Genomic DNA, 15,922 nt, shown 5'->3' on the forward strand with positions numbered 1-15,922 from the left:
GGTGGTTCTGTCTCTGCATTCTCCCTCTTGCCCACTCGAGGTTGCTGGTGTCTTCCTGGAAGGAGCTTCGACACATCTCTAGTGCCCTGTCTTTTGTGGCTGTTACCCAGGGAGTGCACCGCTTGATTACTTGCCTCTGATGGCCAGCAAGCCTTGTGTTTGTGGATCCCACAGGACTGTACAAAGAAACAGTTCCATCCCCCTATTGCTCAGCACAGAGGGAGCAGACAGAAACACCCATCTTCCAGTCTTCCCCTGGAAGGGTCTATCTGTATACTTGAAAAGCTGCTGCCTGAGGGTTCAGTTTCCAATCAGCCTGCATCTAGGTACTGACTGAGAATGTTCCCTTTGGAACACTGAGAGGTCCTAGCAGAACCTCAACTCCCGGGAGCCACTAAGAACAAAGAAGGAGGTTCAGACAGTCACAGAGTTTGAGAGATAACCAAGAGCTTGATGGGCTGAATCCTAGGTTCATCTCCTACACGAGACCACTCTGTCAAGACTGGGGACTTCCCTGGTGGTGCAGTGGTTAAGAATCCGCCTGCCAATGCAGGGGACACGGGTGCAATCCCTGGTCTGGGAAGATCCCACATGTCATAGAGCAGCTAAGCCCGTGCACCACAACTACTGAGCCTGTGCTCTACAGCCTGCGAGCCACAACTACTGAGCCCGTGTGCCACAACTACTGAGCCAGCGCACCCTAAAGCCCACGTGCTCTAGGGCCCACGTGCCACAACTACTGAGCCTGTGTGCCACAACTACTGAGCCCATGCCCTAGAGCCCGCGTGCCACAACTATTGAGCCCATGCACCACAACTACTGAAGCCCACGTGCTCTAGGGGCCCACGTGCCACAACTACTGAAGCCCATGCACCCTAGAGCCCATACGCTGCAACTACTGAAGCCCACATGCTGCAACTACTGAAGCCTGTGTGCCTAGAGCTCATGCTCCACAACAAGAGAAGCCACTGCAATAAGAAGCCCGTGCACTGCAACAAAGAGTAGCCCCCGCTCACCACAACTAGAGAAAGCCTGCATGTAATGAAGACCCCCCCACCACCCAGAAAAAAAAGACTGGGAGAGGTGGCTATTTTATCTAATGCACAGAAGCCAACACAGAGAGTCAAGGAAAATGAAGAAACAGAGGCATATGTTGCAAACAAAAAGATGAAACTCCAAAAACAGACCTTAATGAAATAGAGATAAATAAGTTCCAAATAATGGTCATAAAGATGCTCACCGTGGTCAGGAGAGTAATGCATGAATAGTGTGAGAATTTCAGCCAAAACATAGAAAATATAAGAAAGAATCAATCAGAAATCACAGAGCTGAAGAATACTAACTGAAAAACGTAGTAGGGGGTTCAATGGCAGACCAGATCATGGGGAAGAAAGGATCAGCAAACTCAAAAAGAGGGCAGTGGAAGGCATCCAGAGGACCAAAAAAAAAGTGAAAAAGAATGAAGACAGCTTAAGGGACCTATGGGATACCATCAAGCAGACTTGATACTTGCATTATAGAGGTTCCAGAAGGAGAAGAGAGAAAAAAGGGTCAGAAAGCTTATTCAAAGAAATAAAGGGTAAAATCTTTCCTAAGCAGGAATCCCAAAGGGTTCCAAATAAGATGAATTCAAAGAGCCCCACAAACTTTGCCGTACACTGGAAACTACACAACATTGTACATCAACTATACTCCAATAAAAACTTCTAGAAAAACAAAAAAACAAAGCCCCAGGGAATTCCCTGGCAGTCCAGTGGTTAAGACTCTGTGCTTCCACTGCATGGGGCACAGGTTCGATCCCTGGTCAGGGAATTAAGATCCCACAAGCCGCATGGCAGGGCCAAAAAAAAAAAGAGCCCCACCCTGAGACACATTATAATTAAACTGTCAAAACAAGGAGAGAATCTTAAAAGCAGCAAGAGAAAAACGACTTGTTATGTACAAGAGAACCCCATAAGACTACCAGCAGATATTTTGCAGGCCAGAGAGGAGTGACACAATATATTACAAGTGCTGATATATTACCAAGAATACTCTACCTGGCAAAGTTGTTCTTCAGAGTGGAAGAAGGGATGGAGTTTTTCAGACAAGCAAAAGCTGAAGGAGTTCCATCACTACCAGATCAGACTTACAAGGAATGTTAAAGGGACTTCTTCATGCTGAAATGAAAGGACACTATTTAGTAACAGGAAAACATATGAAAGCATAAATCTCACTAGCAAATGTAAATACAGATGGTCTCCGACTCACAATGGTTCAACTTAATGATTTTTCGATTTTATGATGGTGCAAAAGTGGTGTGCATTTGGTAGAAACCGTACTTCAAATTTTGATCTTTTCCTGGGCTACCAATATATGGTACGATACTCTCTTATCAGCCACATGATCACAAGGGTAAACAACTGATACACTTAAAACCATTCTGTACCCATACAATCATTCTGTTTTTTACTTTCAGTATTCCATAAATTACATGAGATATTCAACACTTTATTATAACATAGGCTTTGTGTTAGATGATTTTGCCCAACTGTAGGCTAATATAAGTGTTGTGAGCACATTTAAGGTAGGCTAGGCTAAGCTATGATTTTCAGCAGTTTACATGTTTTAAATGCATTTTCAAATTACAATATTTTCAATTTACGATGGATTTATCAGGATGTAACCCCATCATACACTGACCCATGGCCATGTCGGCCTGCTACTAAGAGGCATTTCTATTACAGATCAAGGAGAACTGGAGAAAGAAAGCACAGATCTGTACAGGGTTGCACTGCAGTTGTCAATCTGAGTGTTCTCAATTTGGTCATCATAAAAAAATAGGGAGAAGGATATTCCTGGACTCATTAATACTACTGTGCCTTGTCACCTGGGGCCCAAAAGAGTTGGTGGAATCCAGAAACTTTCAGTCTCTCTAAAGAGGATAGCATTTGCCCATATGTTGGGAGAAAGCCCTTAAAAAAAGGTGGTGAGAAACCTGGGACCAAAGCACCCAAGATTCAGTGTCTTGTTACTCCACATGTTGTGCAACACACACATTGGTGTATTGCTCTGAAGAAACAGTGTACTAAGGAAAATAAGAAAGAGGCTGCAGGATACGCTATGCCTTTGGCCAAGAGAATGAAGGAAGCCAAAGCAAAACGCCAGGAACAGATTGCCAAGAGATGGAGGCTGATGTCTCTGAGAGTTTTGACCTCTAAGTCTTGAGTCCAGTCAAAAATGCAATGTTCTGAGAGTAATGAATAAATAAGATCAGACATCAGAAGAAAATTGTATGGAACCACAAAAGACCCTGAATAGCCATAGCAACTTTGAAAAAGAAAAAGCTGGAGGCATCACTCTTCCTGATTTCAAACTACATTTCAAAGCTATAGTAATCAAAACACTATGGTTTGGCATCAAAACAGATAACAGATCAATGGAACAGAATATAGAGCACAGAAACAAACTCATGCACATATGGTCAATTAATTTATGACAAAGGAGCCAAGAATACACAGTGGGAAAAGGATGGGGGGGAAAACTGGACAGCCACATGCAAAAGAATAAAACTGGACAACTATGCTACACCACACATAAAAATCAACTAAAAATGGATGAAAGACTTGAACTTAAGACCTGAAACCATAAAACTCCTAGAAGGGAACAAAGGTAAGCCCCTTGACACCAGTCTTGGCAATGATTTTTTAGATTTGACCGTAAAAAGAAAGGCAACAAAAACAACAAGTAGGACTACATCAAACTAAAAAGCTTCTGCACAGCAAAAGAAACCATCAACAAAACGAAAAGGCAACCTACAGAATGGGAGAAAATATTTGCAAATCTTATATTTGATAAGGGGTTAATATTTTAAAACTATAAAGAACTCATTCAACTCAATAGCAAAAATCAAACAATATGATTTAAAAATGGGCAGAGGAACTGAATATTTTTCCAAACAAGATATACAATGGCCAACAGGTACATGAAAAAGTGCTTAACATCACTAATCATCAGGGAAATGCAAATCAAAACCACAATGAGATACCCCAATACATCTGTTAGAATGGTAATCATCAAAAAGACAAAGGATATCAAGTGTTGGTAAGGATGTAGAGAAAAGGGAACACTGCACACTGTTGGTGGGAATGTAAATTGTTGCAGCTACTATGGAAAACAGTGTGGAAGTTCCTCAAAAAATTAAAAAAAGAACTACCATATGATTCAGCAATCCCACTTCTAGGTATATATCCAAAGGAAATGCAAACAGGATATTGAACAGATATCTGCACTCCCATGTTCATTGCTACATTATTCACAATAACCAAGGTATGGAACCTAAGTGTCCATCAATGGATGAAGGGATAAAGAAGGTGTAGTATATACATACAGTGGAATATTATTCAGCCATGAGAAAGAAGGAAACCCTGCTGTTTGCAACATGGTTGGACCTTGAGAGCATTGTGCTAAGTGAAATAAGCCAGACAGAGAAAGACAAATACTGCATAGTATCACTTATATGTGGAATCTGGAAAAAAAAAAAAAAAAGTCAAACACATAGAAACAGAAAGAGTGGTTGCCAGGGCCTCGGTGAGGGGCGGGATGGGAAGTGGGGAGAGGTTCATAAAAGGGTACAAAAACTTTAAAGTTGAATAAGGTCTGAGGATCTAATGTAAAACATGGTGAAATGGTGGCTATTGTTGATAACACTATATTCTATTGTATAACTGAAATTAGCAGAATATAAAACTTAAATGTTCTTATCAAAAAAAGAAAAAATGTGTGAGGTGATTGATGTGTTAGTTAACTAGATGGGAAGTATTCTTCCACAATATATACATATATCAAATCATCACAATGTACACTTTAAATATCTTAGTTTTATATACATCAATGAAGCTAAATTTTTAAATTTTTAATTAAAAAAATTTAACACATTGATAGCTTCTAAGAATTGTATTCTGTTTATTCTCCCTCAAGTCCATTTCTCAGGTCCCAGAATGCTTTTCCATTTCTACTGCTCAGACTCCAGTTCAGATTTTCACATTTGGCCTGGACTGTAATACCCTCCTAATTGGTTCCTCATCCTAATGATAAAACAGAACTGTAATTCAGTGAACACATTTTGAGTACTTACACACCAAGTGTTGCTTTACAGAAGAATACAAGGTAGCTTTATTAGCCATATTTCAGAGATAGAAAAACCAAGCATTAAAAAAAAATTCATAAAACTGGCCCAAAGTCTCAGAGCTAGTGAGAGTTAAGGTTAAACCCAGGTTTTATTTTAAAACCTATGCATGTGCATTGCAATATAGTCACAGAAAATTTCACACATTAACTTTAAAAACTGACGAAAAGGGACTTCCCTGGTGGCACAGTGGTTGAGAATCTGCCTGCCAATGCAAGGGACATGGGTTTGAGCCCTGGTCTTGGAAGATCCCACATGCCGCGGAGCAACTAAGCCCGTGCACCACAACTACTGAGCCTGCACTCTAGAGTCTGCGAGCCACAGCTACTGAAGCCCGTGTGCCTAGAGCCTGTGCTCCACCACAAGAGAAGCCACTGCAATGAGAAGCCCATGCACCACAACGAAGATAGCCCCTGCTTGCTGCAACTAGAGAAAGCCCGCATGCAGCAACGAAGACCCAACACAGCCATAAATAAATAAATAAATAAATTTATAAAAATAAAAAAAGAATACAAGGTTGAAATATCTTCAGAAATAAGAAAATATTCAGTGACTTAGATTTTAGAAAGTGCCAAAAATAGCTTCTCAAAAGAAGGCTGAAATTAGATTAGCTACAACCAAAGATAATTAGTGAACTGGAAGAGAGGTCAGAAAAATTTATCCAGAATGCAGCACAGAGAGACAAAAAAGATGGAAAATACAGAAGACTAAGGATATTTTCAAGTAAGATGATAACAAATTCTATGTTTCATTTGAGTACCAAAAGGAGAAGAAAAAAGCATGTCCCAGAGGCAATATTTGAAGAAATAATGGTTAAAAAGTTTCCAGAACTGATGAAAGGCACAAATCCACAGATTCAAAAAGCTCAACTAATTCAAAGCAGAGCAAATAAAAATAAATTCACATCTATACACAGCACAGTGAAACGGCAGAAAAGCCAACACAAGAGGAAAACCTTAAAAGTAGTCAGAGTAAAAAAAGTGTAAAGGAATAACAGTTAAGATTGCTACTGTTGAGAAGTCATCAGTCAATGGAAGCTAGAACACCACCTGCAGTATTGCCAAAAACCACTCCCACCCTAGAATAATACATTCAGTAAAAATAATGTCATTTAAAATATTAAAATAAAATAGATATTTTATATAAATTAATACTGTACCACCAGCAGACCTTCATTAATGGAAATGTTAAGGGATGTACTTCAGGTAGAAGGTAAATGAATGATCTAGCCAGAGATGCTGAGATTCAAGAAATGTAGAGTGAAAAAAGAGGCAACTATTTGGATAAAATAAATGAACACTGATTGTATAAAACAATAATAATGTCTTGAGTAGATGTTAAAATATGTAAAATTAAAATATACAGTAACTACAGTTGGGATGGTATAAATGGAGTTAAAGTTTTCCAAAGTCATCACATTATTCAGGAGGAAGGTAAAAATAATGATTAAATTCTGAAAGTATAATGTTAATAATACATGTTGTAATTTCTAAAATAACCAATAAAAATGTAACCAACAAAAATAGGGTATAATGACTTCCAAATTAGGAGAGGACAGAAAGAGGAATGACAAAAATTCAAAAGAAGGCATGAAAAGACGGGAAAAGAAACAAGAAACAGATAGTAAAAAGAGAAAGCGTAAGATTGGATGTTAAATTTAAGCCCAAATATAGCAATTATTACATTAAATGTAATGGACTAAATACCCTAGTTAGAAGATAAATATGCCAGGCTAGATAATAAAACAACACTCAGTTATATGCTGTTTATAAGAGACCATCTGAAGCATGAGGGCACCAAGAGGTTCAAAATAAAAACTATAGACACAGTTTACTTTCCTGGTGAACTCTACCAAAAATTTAAGGAGGAAATAATTTCAATGTTATCATATTCTTTCAGTTAATAGAAAAGAGTGTACTCCCCAACTCTTGAGGTTAGTGTAACTTTGATACCTAAACCATACAAAGTCAGCAGAAAAAAGAGAAAGTTACAGGCCAATCTCAATAATATAGTTGCAAAAATCCTAAACAAAAATATTGACAAACTAAGTGCAGCAATATTTTAAAAGGTAATCTGTCCAAGTTGGATTTATACCAAGAATGCAAGGTTGTTTAGCATTGGAGAATTGATCAGTGTAATTTGCCATATTAACAAACAAAAGGAGAAAAAAAATCAATCATTTCAGTACACGTAGAAAATGTCTTTGATAAAACTTAACCATCATTCATGAAAAAGATAAATTTAGTAATCCAGAAAGAGAACTTCCTTAATATAGTAAAGGGTGTCTAAAGAACAAAAAACGATAAACATCATACTTAATGGCAAAAATATTAACATTTTCCCTTAGAGAAGAAGAGTAACACAAGAACGCCTATTACCAATGTTTTTATTTAACGTTGTACTCAATGTCCCAGCCAGCTCTGTAAGGCGAGAAAAAGACATAAAAGTTCCAAGGATGGGAAAGGAAGAAACAAAACTCCTTATTTGCAGGTAACTGTCTACAAAGAAAATCCAAAGAATCCACATACACCATATTTTATCAAGTTAAAGATACATTAAATACATTTAACATCTCTGTGGGTGGGCTACCTCTCACAACAGATGAGTCATAATTAAGTTGGAAGCCTTCTGGCTTAGTCTGCTCAGGCTGCTATAACAAACCACCACAGACTCGGTGGCTCACAAACAACAAACATTTATTTCTCACAGTTCTGGAGGCTGGAGGTCCAACAACAAGACAGCAGCATCATCTCGTTCTGGTGAGGGCCCTCTTCCTGTTTCACAGCTGGGACCTTCTCACTGTGTCCTCACATGGTGAAAGGGGTGAGGGATCTCACGGGGTCTCTTTTAATAGGAACACTAATCCCACTCGTTAGGGCTCTATCCTCATGACTTAGAACGTCCCAAAGGCTCCACCTCCTAATACTATCATCTTTAGGGGTTAAGTTTTCAGCATATGAGTTTTGGGAGGAAACAAACATTCAGACCATAGCACTTTCTTAAGACCTATGTGGCAAAAGAAGCCAAGCATAGAGTGGAGACATGTATAACTCATTCACTGTGCTGCACAGCAGAAACTAGCACAACATTGTAAAGCAACTGTACTCCAATAAAAATGTAAAAAAATAGCATGTAAATGTGTATCTCATAATTGATGGTATATTGAAATACAGTAAATTGTTAGATTTTTATGACAGTTCATATAAAAGCAAGGTTGTTTGATGCAGTCAATACACAAACTTTTATATTTAAGTATACTAGCAAAAAATAGCAAATGAATTTTAAAGTAAGAATTATTGTTAACTGTTAGATAAAACCATGGTAGTAAGGTTATAAAAGAAAATGTTATTTAGAGATAAGAAAGTATTTAGGAGTCAAATATCATGATAGCAGAATTTTTAAAAAAATTTCAGCAAAGGAAAAAAATAAACCAAATATAGCAAAATGTTAAATTACTATTAAATTCTGGTGATGGATATATGAGAGTTCAAATTATTCACTCTGATTTCATGTATGTTTGAAAAATTTTATAAGTTAAAAACTTTGAGAAACATTAATGAAATACTTACGTGGAGAAATATACCATGTTCTTAGATTGAAGGGTCAATACTGTAAAGATGTCCATTCTATTTCATGAAGTCCCAGTAAAAAATTCCAATAGGTTTTAGTTTTTAAATAGGACTTGATTCCAAAATTTTTATATGAAAATGCTAAGGATCAAGAATAGAAGGGCTTGTTTTACCAGGTATCTAAGAAATAATACAACATGATATTGACACAGAGATTGACAGGTAGACCAGTGGCACAAGAACAGAGAGCCCAGGAAGCAGAGACTCTTTAATGGCAGTGTGAGCAGCTAAGGAAACCTCTCCCCCAGAGAAAGATCTATTAAACTAGTCAAGGGTAGCAAAGGCAATCATTCAGATGTCTAAAGATTGATCAAAAGACTTACAACAAATTGAGAAGCCTTTTATTCAACAAAATCTACGTAAGGATTCTCAGTAAGAACAATGGGAGGCCACTGTATTAGAGTTAGAACTAGAGCCTGCACCCATCCCCTGACAGAAGTGCCTTCCAGAAAGACCTGTTCCATTGGGGGACAGTGGAACGAACACGTTGTATGTCACACACCACACACTGTTTTACCCTACAACTAAAAAACATGTTTATTTTGTATTGATGAAATCACTAGAAAACTCAATCCTGCACTTGACCATGGAGCAAACCTCAATAAATTTTAGAAAGCAGATGTTTATCTAGGCCATATTCTCAGGTCATAATCCAACAAAATTAGGAGGAAACAATTTTAAAATGCCAAACACACTCTTAACTATCGGAAAATTGCACAGTCTCCCTTGAATCAAAGAGAAACTAAAAGCAAATTACAGTCTAGAGATTAATGAAAAAGACTATTTCATGCTAATATGTGTAGGGTGCAGTTAAAGTTACAATCAGGGGAAAATATATAACTTTAAATGTCTTTATTGTTAAGCAAGACTAAAAATAATGAAACCCGGTGCTAGCTTTAATTAAGAAATTAGGAAAATAACAAAACTAAACAAAAAGTAGAAAAGGATGCAAATTAAAGATAAGTTGAAGTTAATGAAAAATGTTTTAAAAACCGACATAACAAAATAAAAATAAACAATATAAAGGATATACAAATACCAATGCTGTTATTTGAAAATGTCAATAAAAACTGGGTAACACCTAGAGAAACCCAATTAAGAAAGAGAGAGCAATGGTTTGTTATTTAATAAATGGTATAGTATAACTATCACTGAGGAGGATGTTGGACCGCCCTCTGGACTCTGACCCTCCGTGACAGGCTGCATCCCCTGTATGGACACCATTCCTCTGAAATTCTTTCCCATCGGCTCATTCTTTCCATGTACATAAATCCACTTTGCTACATGTCATATTCTTTTTTTTTTTTTTTTTTTTTTTGCGGTATGCGGGCCTCTCACTGCTGTGGCCTCTCCCGTTGTGGAGCACAGGCGCCGGACGCGCAGGCTCAGCGGCCATGGCTCACGGGCCCAGCCGCTCTGCAGCATGTGGGATCTTCCTGGACCGGGGCATGAACCCGCGTCCCCTGCATCGGCAGGCAGACTCTCAACCGCTGCGCCACCAGGGAAGCCCTACATGTCATATTCTTAATCCTCTTCTCTCAAATCTCCCCTGGCCCTCTGTTCACAAGTAATCACTCTCTCATTTGTACTCTCCTACCTCATCAAGATAGAGCTGATTATATAACTGCAAACAGTTTGCCCTGTATGAGAATGAGTTTCAATCCATGACCTTGGGAAAGCAAGTTACTGTAACCAGCCCTTTCCTTCTTCTCCATCCAAGTCCCAGGCACTCAGATTAAATGAATTCAATATAGTCCTTACTGGTCAGGAAGGACTGGGCATCTTTATGATGTGGAGATTGTCAGTATATTCTTATTCCTGAAAGGCATCAGAGAACATTTATGACCTAAATTTTGTCTATTAATTAGCTAAGAACAAACCTAGACAGAACTGGAAGATTGTTTACTCCTTTCTCCAGTCTTCTATGAAGTAATGTACTCAAGCCACCCCAGCAATCTAAGTTTGCTATAAGATCCTATAGAAAATGAATCCCAGCATCTCTCAACATTATAGCATAAAGTTATTATATATGTTATGGCTGTGGTCCCTGCTAGCAGCCTTCAACTCATAAATTCTGAACCAAATTATTACTTTTATGTTGCTTCAACTTAATTTGATGGTTGAAAAAAGAAACAAAACCAAAAACTCAGAGGAATAACTAGTAATCGCATTTCATCCAGAATAAAAGGCTAGCCAAGGAAGATATCCCAAGGTTCTCTTCATATCTGAAAAGAAATAAGCCACATTAAAAAAAAAAAGATAAAACATTTAATGGTTTTTTTAACAATTTCAGTACAAATTACCACTTCAAATAAACATTAGGGTTTTTATCCATTGCTAGTCATCCAGTAAGATCCAATAAGTAATTTCTGCAGTCCTTTCTAATAGAATTACTTCATTATAAAGCAAATGTTTTAATACATTACCTTGCTTATACACGGGTCAGGAGAATTTTAAGTGTCGTGAACTTCAACACCTTTAAACTTTTACAGGACTTTCTTGGGCAGATGTCCTTGTTTCAATAATTTACTGGAACAAATATTTTTAAATTGGCAAGAAGTCCAGGAAGATTATACTGTAAAAAGAGAATCTAATTGGGGTCAGGGAGACAATGCCGAATTGTAAAGTCTGTGCCTAAAATACTGTGGTGAACTGTAACACCTTACACAACAGTAATGAAATAAACTGCAAGGTCACAATAAAAAGGCTGCTGTGGGAACATCAAAGAAAGATTAAAAATAAAAACCACGGAATGAAATCCTCAGGATAGCAGCTGCTCATTGTCGAGATTATTCAACCAACTCTACTGCTAACCTAGGAAAGATACCCACTGTTAAGCACTGATTTAAAAAATAAGGCAATTCCAATTGTCCTTTTTTTTTAAAAAAAAAAAAGTGAATGTTAGTACAAGAACCTTATATATTATCAACTCAAAATCCAGTCTCTGTTATTCATTAAACCTCAACAGCCGTGAGCAAATAATATTCATTTCTTAATGTTAAACTACTTATAATTTTTCCTGTGACCTGCCTCAATACAGTTCTGTGTGTTAATACTTACTGTCAGATTCTTAAGAACTATTTGTGTGATGAACAGCTATCTTAAATGAAATTCTGTTCTGTGTACCATTTATTGGCTATTCGCTATCTAGAACAAAGAAGAAATCTGAAAATTAAGCACTGGAAGCAACTTTTGTGGTGCTTACTTTCCCCCTGCTTTTCTGACTCACTGTTACATAGATATGCCTTCAAATTCACCTCCTTTTTAGTAGGAAAAGAGGTTATGGAGAAAAGAGTGTTTAAATTAAGAAATCTTCGATTCCATTCCCAACTATGCCCTTTAGAAATGACGCGAATCGTGGTAAATGATTTACCTTTCCAGAGCCTCTTACCCATCTTGCTTCCTTTCTCCTCCTAACGCTTTCAAGGATCACGCTGTTTACTTCTTGCATTTCTCAGAGAGGTAAAAATGATATAAAGCATGTAAGTGCTAGAGAAGGTGTCCTAATCAGCTAAGGCTAAAAACACCATCTTTTACTACTGGTTAACTACTCGTATTATCTATTTATCTCTATGGGTCACTAATATCTTTTTCTTTTATTAGTTTTCAGATGAAATGAGATACAGTTTTGTTTTTGTATAATCTGTAATGTATCTTGATAGTGGCAATGAGAGTTAATTCTGAAATCCCAGAGGTCTGATCAGTAAAAGGAGCCTGCCATCCTAACCACTAGCTTTGAATACAGGAATTCGCTGGTCACATTAGGGATAACACAGAACCATTGCTGTATGATTCTATGACATGAAAGACTCCTAAACATAGTAAGTGGCACACTGAGATTTTGCCAGTAAATTTCTTATCAGCAAAATTATGATATCTGCTCCAAATGAGTTCTAGGCCTTATAACATTCTTTTAAAAATGTAAAGCAGTATGGTGATGTCTTTTTTAAAGACTGAATAGGTAAGAAGTGGTGTTGGAAATGTACAGGAAAACAAAACCTAATAAAAATGTAGATAAGCTAACTCAGAATATCCTGAGGTTTCTTATATACGGGGACATGTGGTAACTTTCCTTCCTGAAGTCACAGCTAGGTAGACCAGACTAAAACAGATATTCTTCAAATTATAATAATGAAAATCAGTACTTGTATGTAGTTTTCACATTTTATGCTTTTTCTGAATATGGAGTATGAGTTTTCACATTTTATGCTTTTTCTGAATATGGAATATAAGGAGAAAAAGAAAGCCATGAGGTTTTATTTAATAGGGAACAGACACTGTGTAAAAACTGGTAGCACACCAGAGCTCAGGACTGTAGCAATTTACGGGACATGCAAAGTCTAAGACATGGTACAGGAGACTTAGGCAGTTGGAGCTCAGGTGAAGCTAATGGTATATGCTCCAGAACCAAAGCAGGGAATGACACCATCTCCCCCAGGACGCACACATAATCACGGCTAATATACACGTACATAAATAAACACAAGGGCTCCCAGGAATGTACAGTCTAATCTTTTGGTTGACCTATTTGCTGCTTCCTACTCTGATATCTTTTTTAACCTGGTGTCAGCGGCCAGGTACAGCTCTTAGTGGTCCCAACCACCTTTTAGTGGAATCCTTACATTATGCATCAACCTTCAGGTGGGTCACCAAAAAGTTATTCCGAGTCTGTAAAATACAAACAATATTTAAAAACAACTCACCACATACAAACATAACTTGAACAACCGTTTAAAATTCAATGGGAGGGAACCTCTTGAGCATTATCGGCTAGATTCTCTTTCCTAAAATCCGTACACTGAATCTACCCGGAGGTTTCTCACACCCTGAGAGGAAACTTAACATGCACAAGTCTGGAATAAAACATATTTTGGTGACTGAATAATAATCTTTCTGAATAAGAGACGCAATTTTTGTAAACTACACAAGAGTATCAATGTTTTTTCAGTGTGCCTTTAACTAGATGTCTCTTTCAACTGGGGAGTTGAGACCAATGGGCTTTCCCCTGTTAAGGTGAGGCCAGGGGGAGAAGGCACACATCCTGTGGGAGAGCTGCTGTCAGAGTTTCCCAGTCATGATTTCGCCAGTGGGTCAAACACCTGCAGCACCGTCCTCTTGTCCTTGTCACTGGTTGTCACCCAGTGACCGAAGTCTTTTTCTCTGTGCTCCAGTGGCGGCTCCTGGGCAGGTGAGGCACTGACTTGCTGGGGGGCTGCGTGTGCTCTTCCGAGGTTCCTGTTCCCCGAGTCCAGGGGGTCAGGGCTCTTGGGAAGCCAGGAGTTATTCAACAGGTTACGGTGGTGGAGAAGGCTCCAGAAGGGGTCCTGATAATCACCGAGGAGGGGGGCGGCCTCCGACTTCGTGTCCTTGGTGCCATCAGCCTCAGGGCTTGCAGGTGATGAAGGGCCAAGGAAAGCCGGCTGGGGGAAGAGCGCGCCCCCAGCAGGCAGGGGTGCGGGCGGACAGTCGCTGCTGGGGCTGCTGCAGGGGCGCCCCTGGAGAAGCTGGCAGTTGCTCTGCAGCACCTGCAGGTGCAAGGCCGCCGGCGCCGACTTCTTCCTCCGCGGGGGCACCTGGGGCACGAGGGGCGGGGCCTCCGGAGGGGGCGGGGCGGCCGCGGTTGGGGCCTCGTCCGGCGCTGGCTTCCCGGAGGCAGCGGCACCTTTCCCGGGCTGAAGTGTTCTCGGTTTGGGAACGGGAGGGACTGTTGCTAGAGGAGGGGTGTCAAGGTTCGTCTCCGGGGGCCCGATTGTAAAATGGACAGCTTGATGCCCAAACTGTTCTTCTGGTGACGCGGGCTAAGAAAAGGCACGACAAAGAGCGTCAATAAGCAGCCCGCCCCCGGGAGCTGGGAATCAGAGCACACAGACGCTGTCCACAGGCGAACAGAGGAGGGGACAAGCGGACATTCTAGCAAATTCGGGATTTGAGAATGTCTGGGATGCGCGCGTGTGACCAGGCAGGAAGGAGCATGGGAGAAACACACGTATCAAGGAGGACCAGCAGGTCCGATGAAATATGAGTGGGAGCTTTCAAACCAGGGCCACCGTGAACAATCTGAAACAAGTTTCTGTTACCTAGGAAACGGGGTGATGCTCTTCCTTTATTAACAGCGAACCTCTCTGAAAACTTTTCTTCGAGGCCGCAGCTTTGATAATTCCGTCTGTACCACACTAAGATGAAGTAGCTTATGTCACGGCATTAAGCTAACAGAAGGACTAATGGGTATAGTTGCTCCTTGAATCTTTGATATTTAAATATAGAAGAATGGAAAATTTCATACAGGAACTTCACTTCCTTGGTTCTGATTCAAAAGGATCACAAAGAAAACAACTGCATGAGGCCAGAGGAAGCTTTTGTACACACATGGCTGTCGGTAGCTTAAGCATCCGCATTTCAGTATTTCTGCTGGTTCTTTAGACAACTAGCTGCAGAAACAACCCTTTCTCCGACGGCCTTTAACTGCAGCTCCTGGGCAGTGGGTGGGGAAACTGAATCCATTTCTACCCCTGGCTTTGAAGACAAAGCGAGAATAGAGAAGAGGAGGAAAGAGGTGTGTTGTGTAAGGAGGCGTGGAAAACAGGCAGATGCATGTGCAGACATGGGACAGCGAGCAACCCAGAAAACACAGAGCAGGCTCTGTAAGAACCACACGCCCAAACCACGCTCATGCTTTGTACAGGTGGAAAAGCAGCCATTCTGTAATGACCAGCCGAGGGATTACCGGGTGTCCGTGACTAGCACACTGAGCTCACACGGAAGATCCAGATGCCTCTAGAGGTGCCAGTCTTTGGGCTGCTACTGTCCTGACAAACTCATGTCTTTGAAGCAGCAAGCAAGGCTGAGAAGCTTGAGAGCGAGAGCAAAAAACAATCTGCAAGAAAAGTGGCAAGAAAAGCTGTCGAGCCCCCAGGGTCCGGGGCCGCACAAGCGCTTGTCAACATGGCCAATCCAGGAACCGGTGATTGTTTTTCTAATGCAAATAAAAGTCTGTACAAGTCAAACTGTGGGCATAGGACACAGACCACACACAAATGGGAATCACTGGGACACCTGGAAAAAAGCACCCCATGGTGGTTCGGTGTGGGAACTGAAATGGAACATTTGGGCGGCGTGATACCGCCAA

The 15,922-nt window shown here is 39.9% G+C and overlaps 1 protein-coding gene and 1 pseudogene across 3 annotated transcripts in view; one reads left to right on the forward strand and one right to left on the reverse strand.

The window, feature by feature from the left end:
• The first annotated feature begins 2,683 nt into the window (after nt 1-2,683).
• Nucleotides 2,684-3,250, forward strand: LOC309972029 (small ribosomal subunit protein eS6-like; annotated as a pseudogene). The gene has a single exon. The product of its transcript is annotated as a small ribosomal subunit protein eS6-like (transcript).
• A 10,618-nt stretch (nt 3,251-13,868) lies between these two features.
• SYNJ2 (synaptojanin 2) overlaps nt 13,869-15,922 on the reverse strand; it is a gene marked incomplete at both ends in the record, with an annotated part of 95,848 nt that continues 93,794 nt past the window's right edge. The window contains one exon of one of the 2 annotated variants that reach the window (XM_082855809.1): nt 13,869-14,594. In XM_082855809.1, the coding sequence (XP_082711935.1) occupies nt 13,869-14,594 (726 nt within the window). Of the gene's footprint in view, nt 14,595-15,547; nt 15,671-15,922 lie in introns of those variants that run through there. The other variant, XM_082855810.1, reaches the window with a different exon arrangement.

The sequence above is a fragment of the Leucopleurus acutus genome (genome assembly GCF_964270905.1).
Source record: "Leucopleurus acutus genome assembly, chromosome: 15".
NCBI lineage: Eukaryota > Metazoa > Chordata > Mammalia > Artiodactyla > Delphinidae > Leucopleurus > Leucopleurus acutus.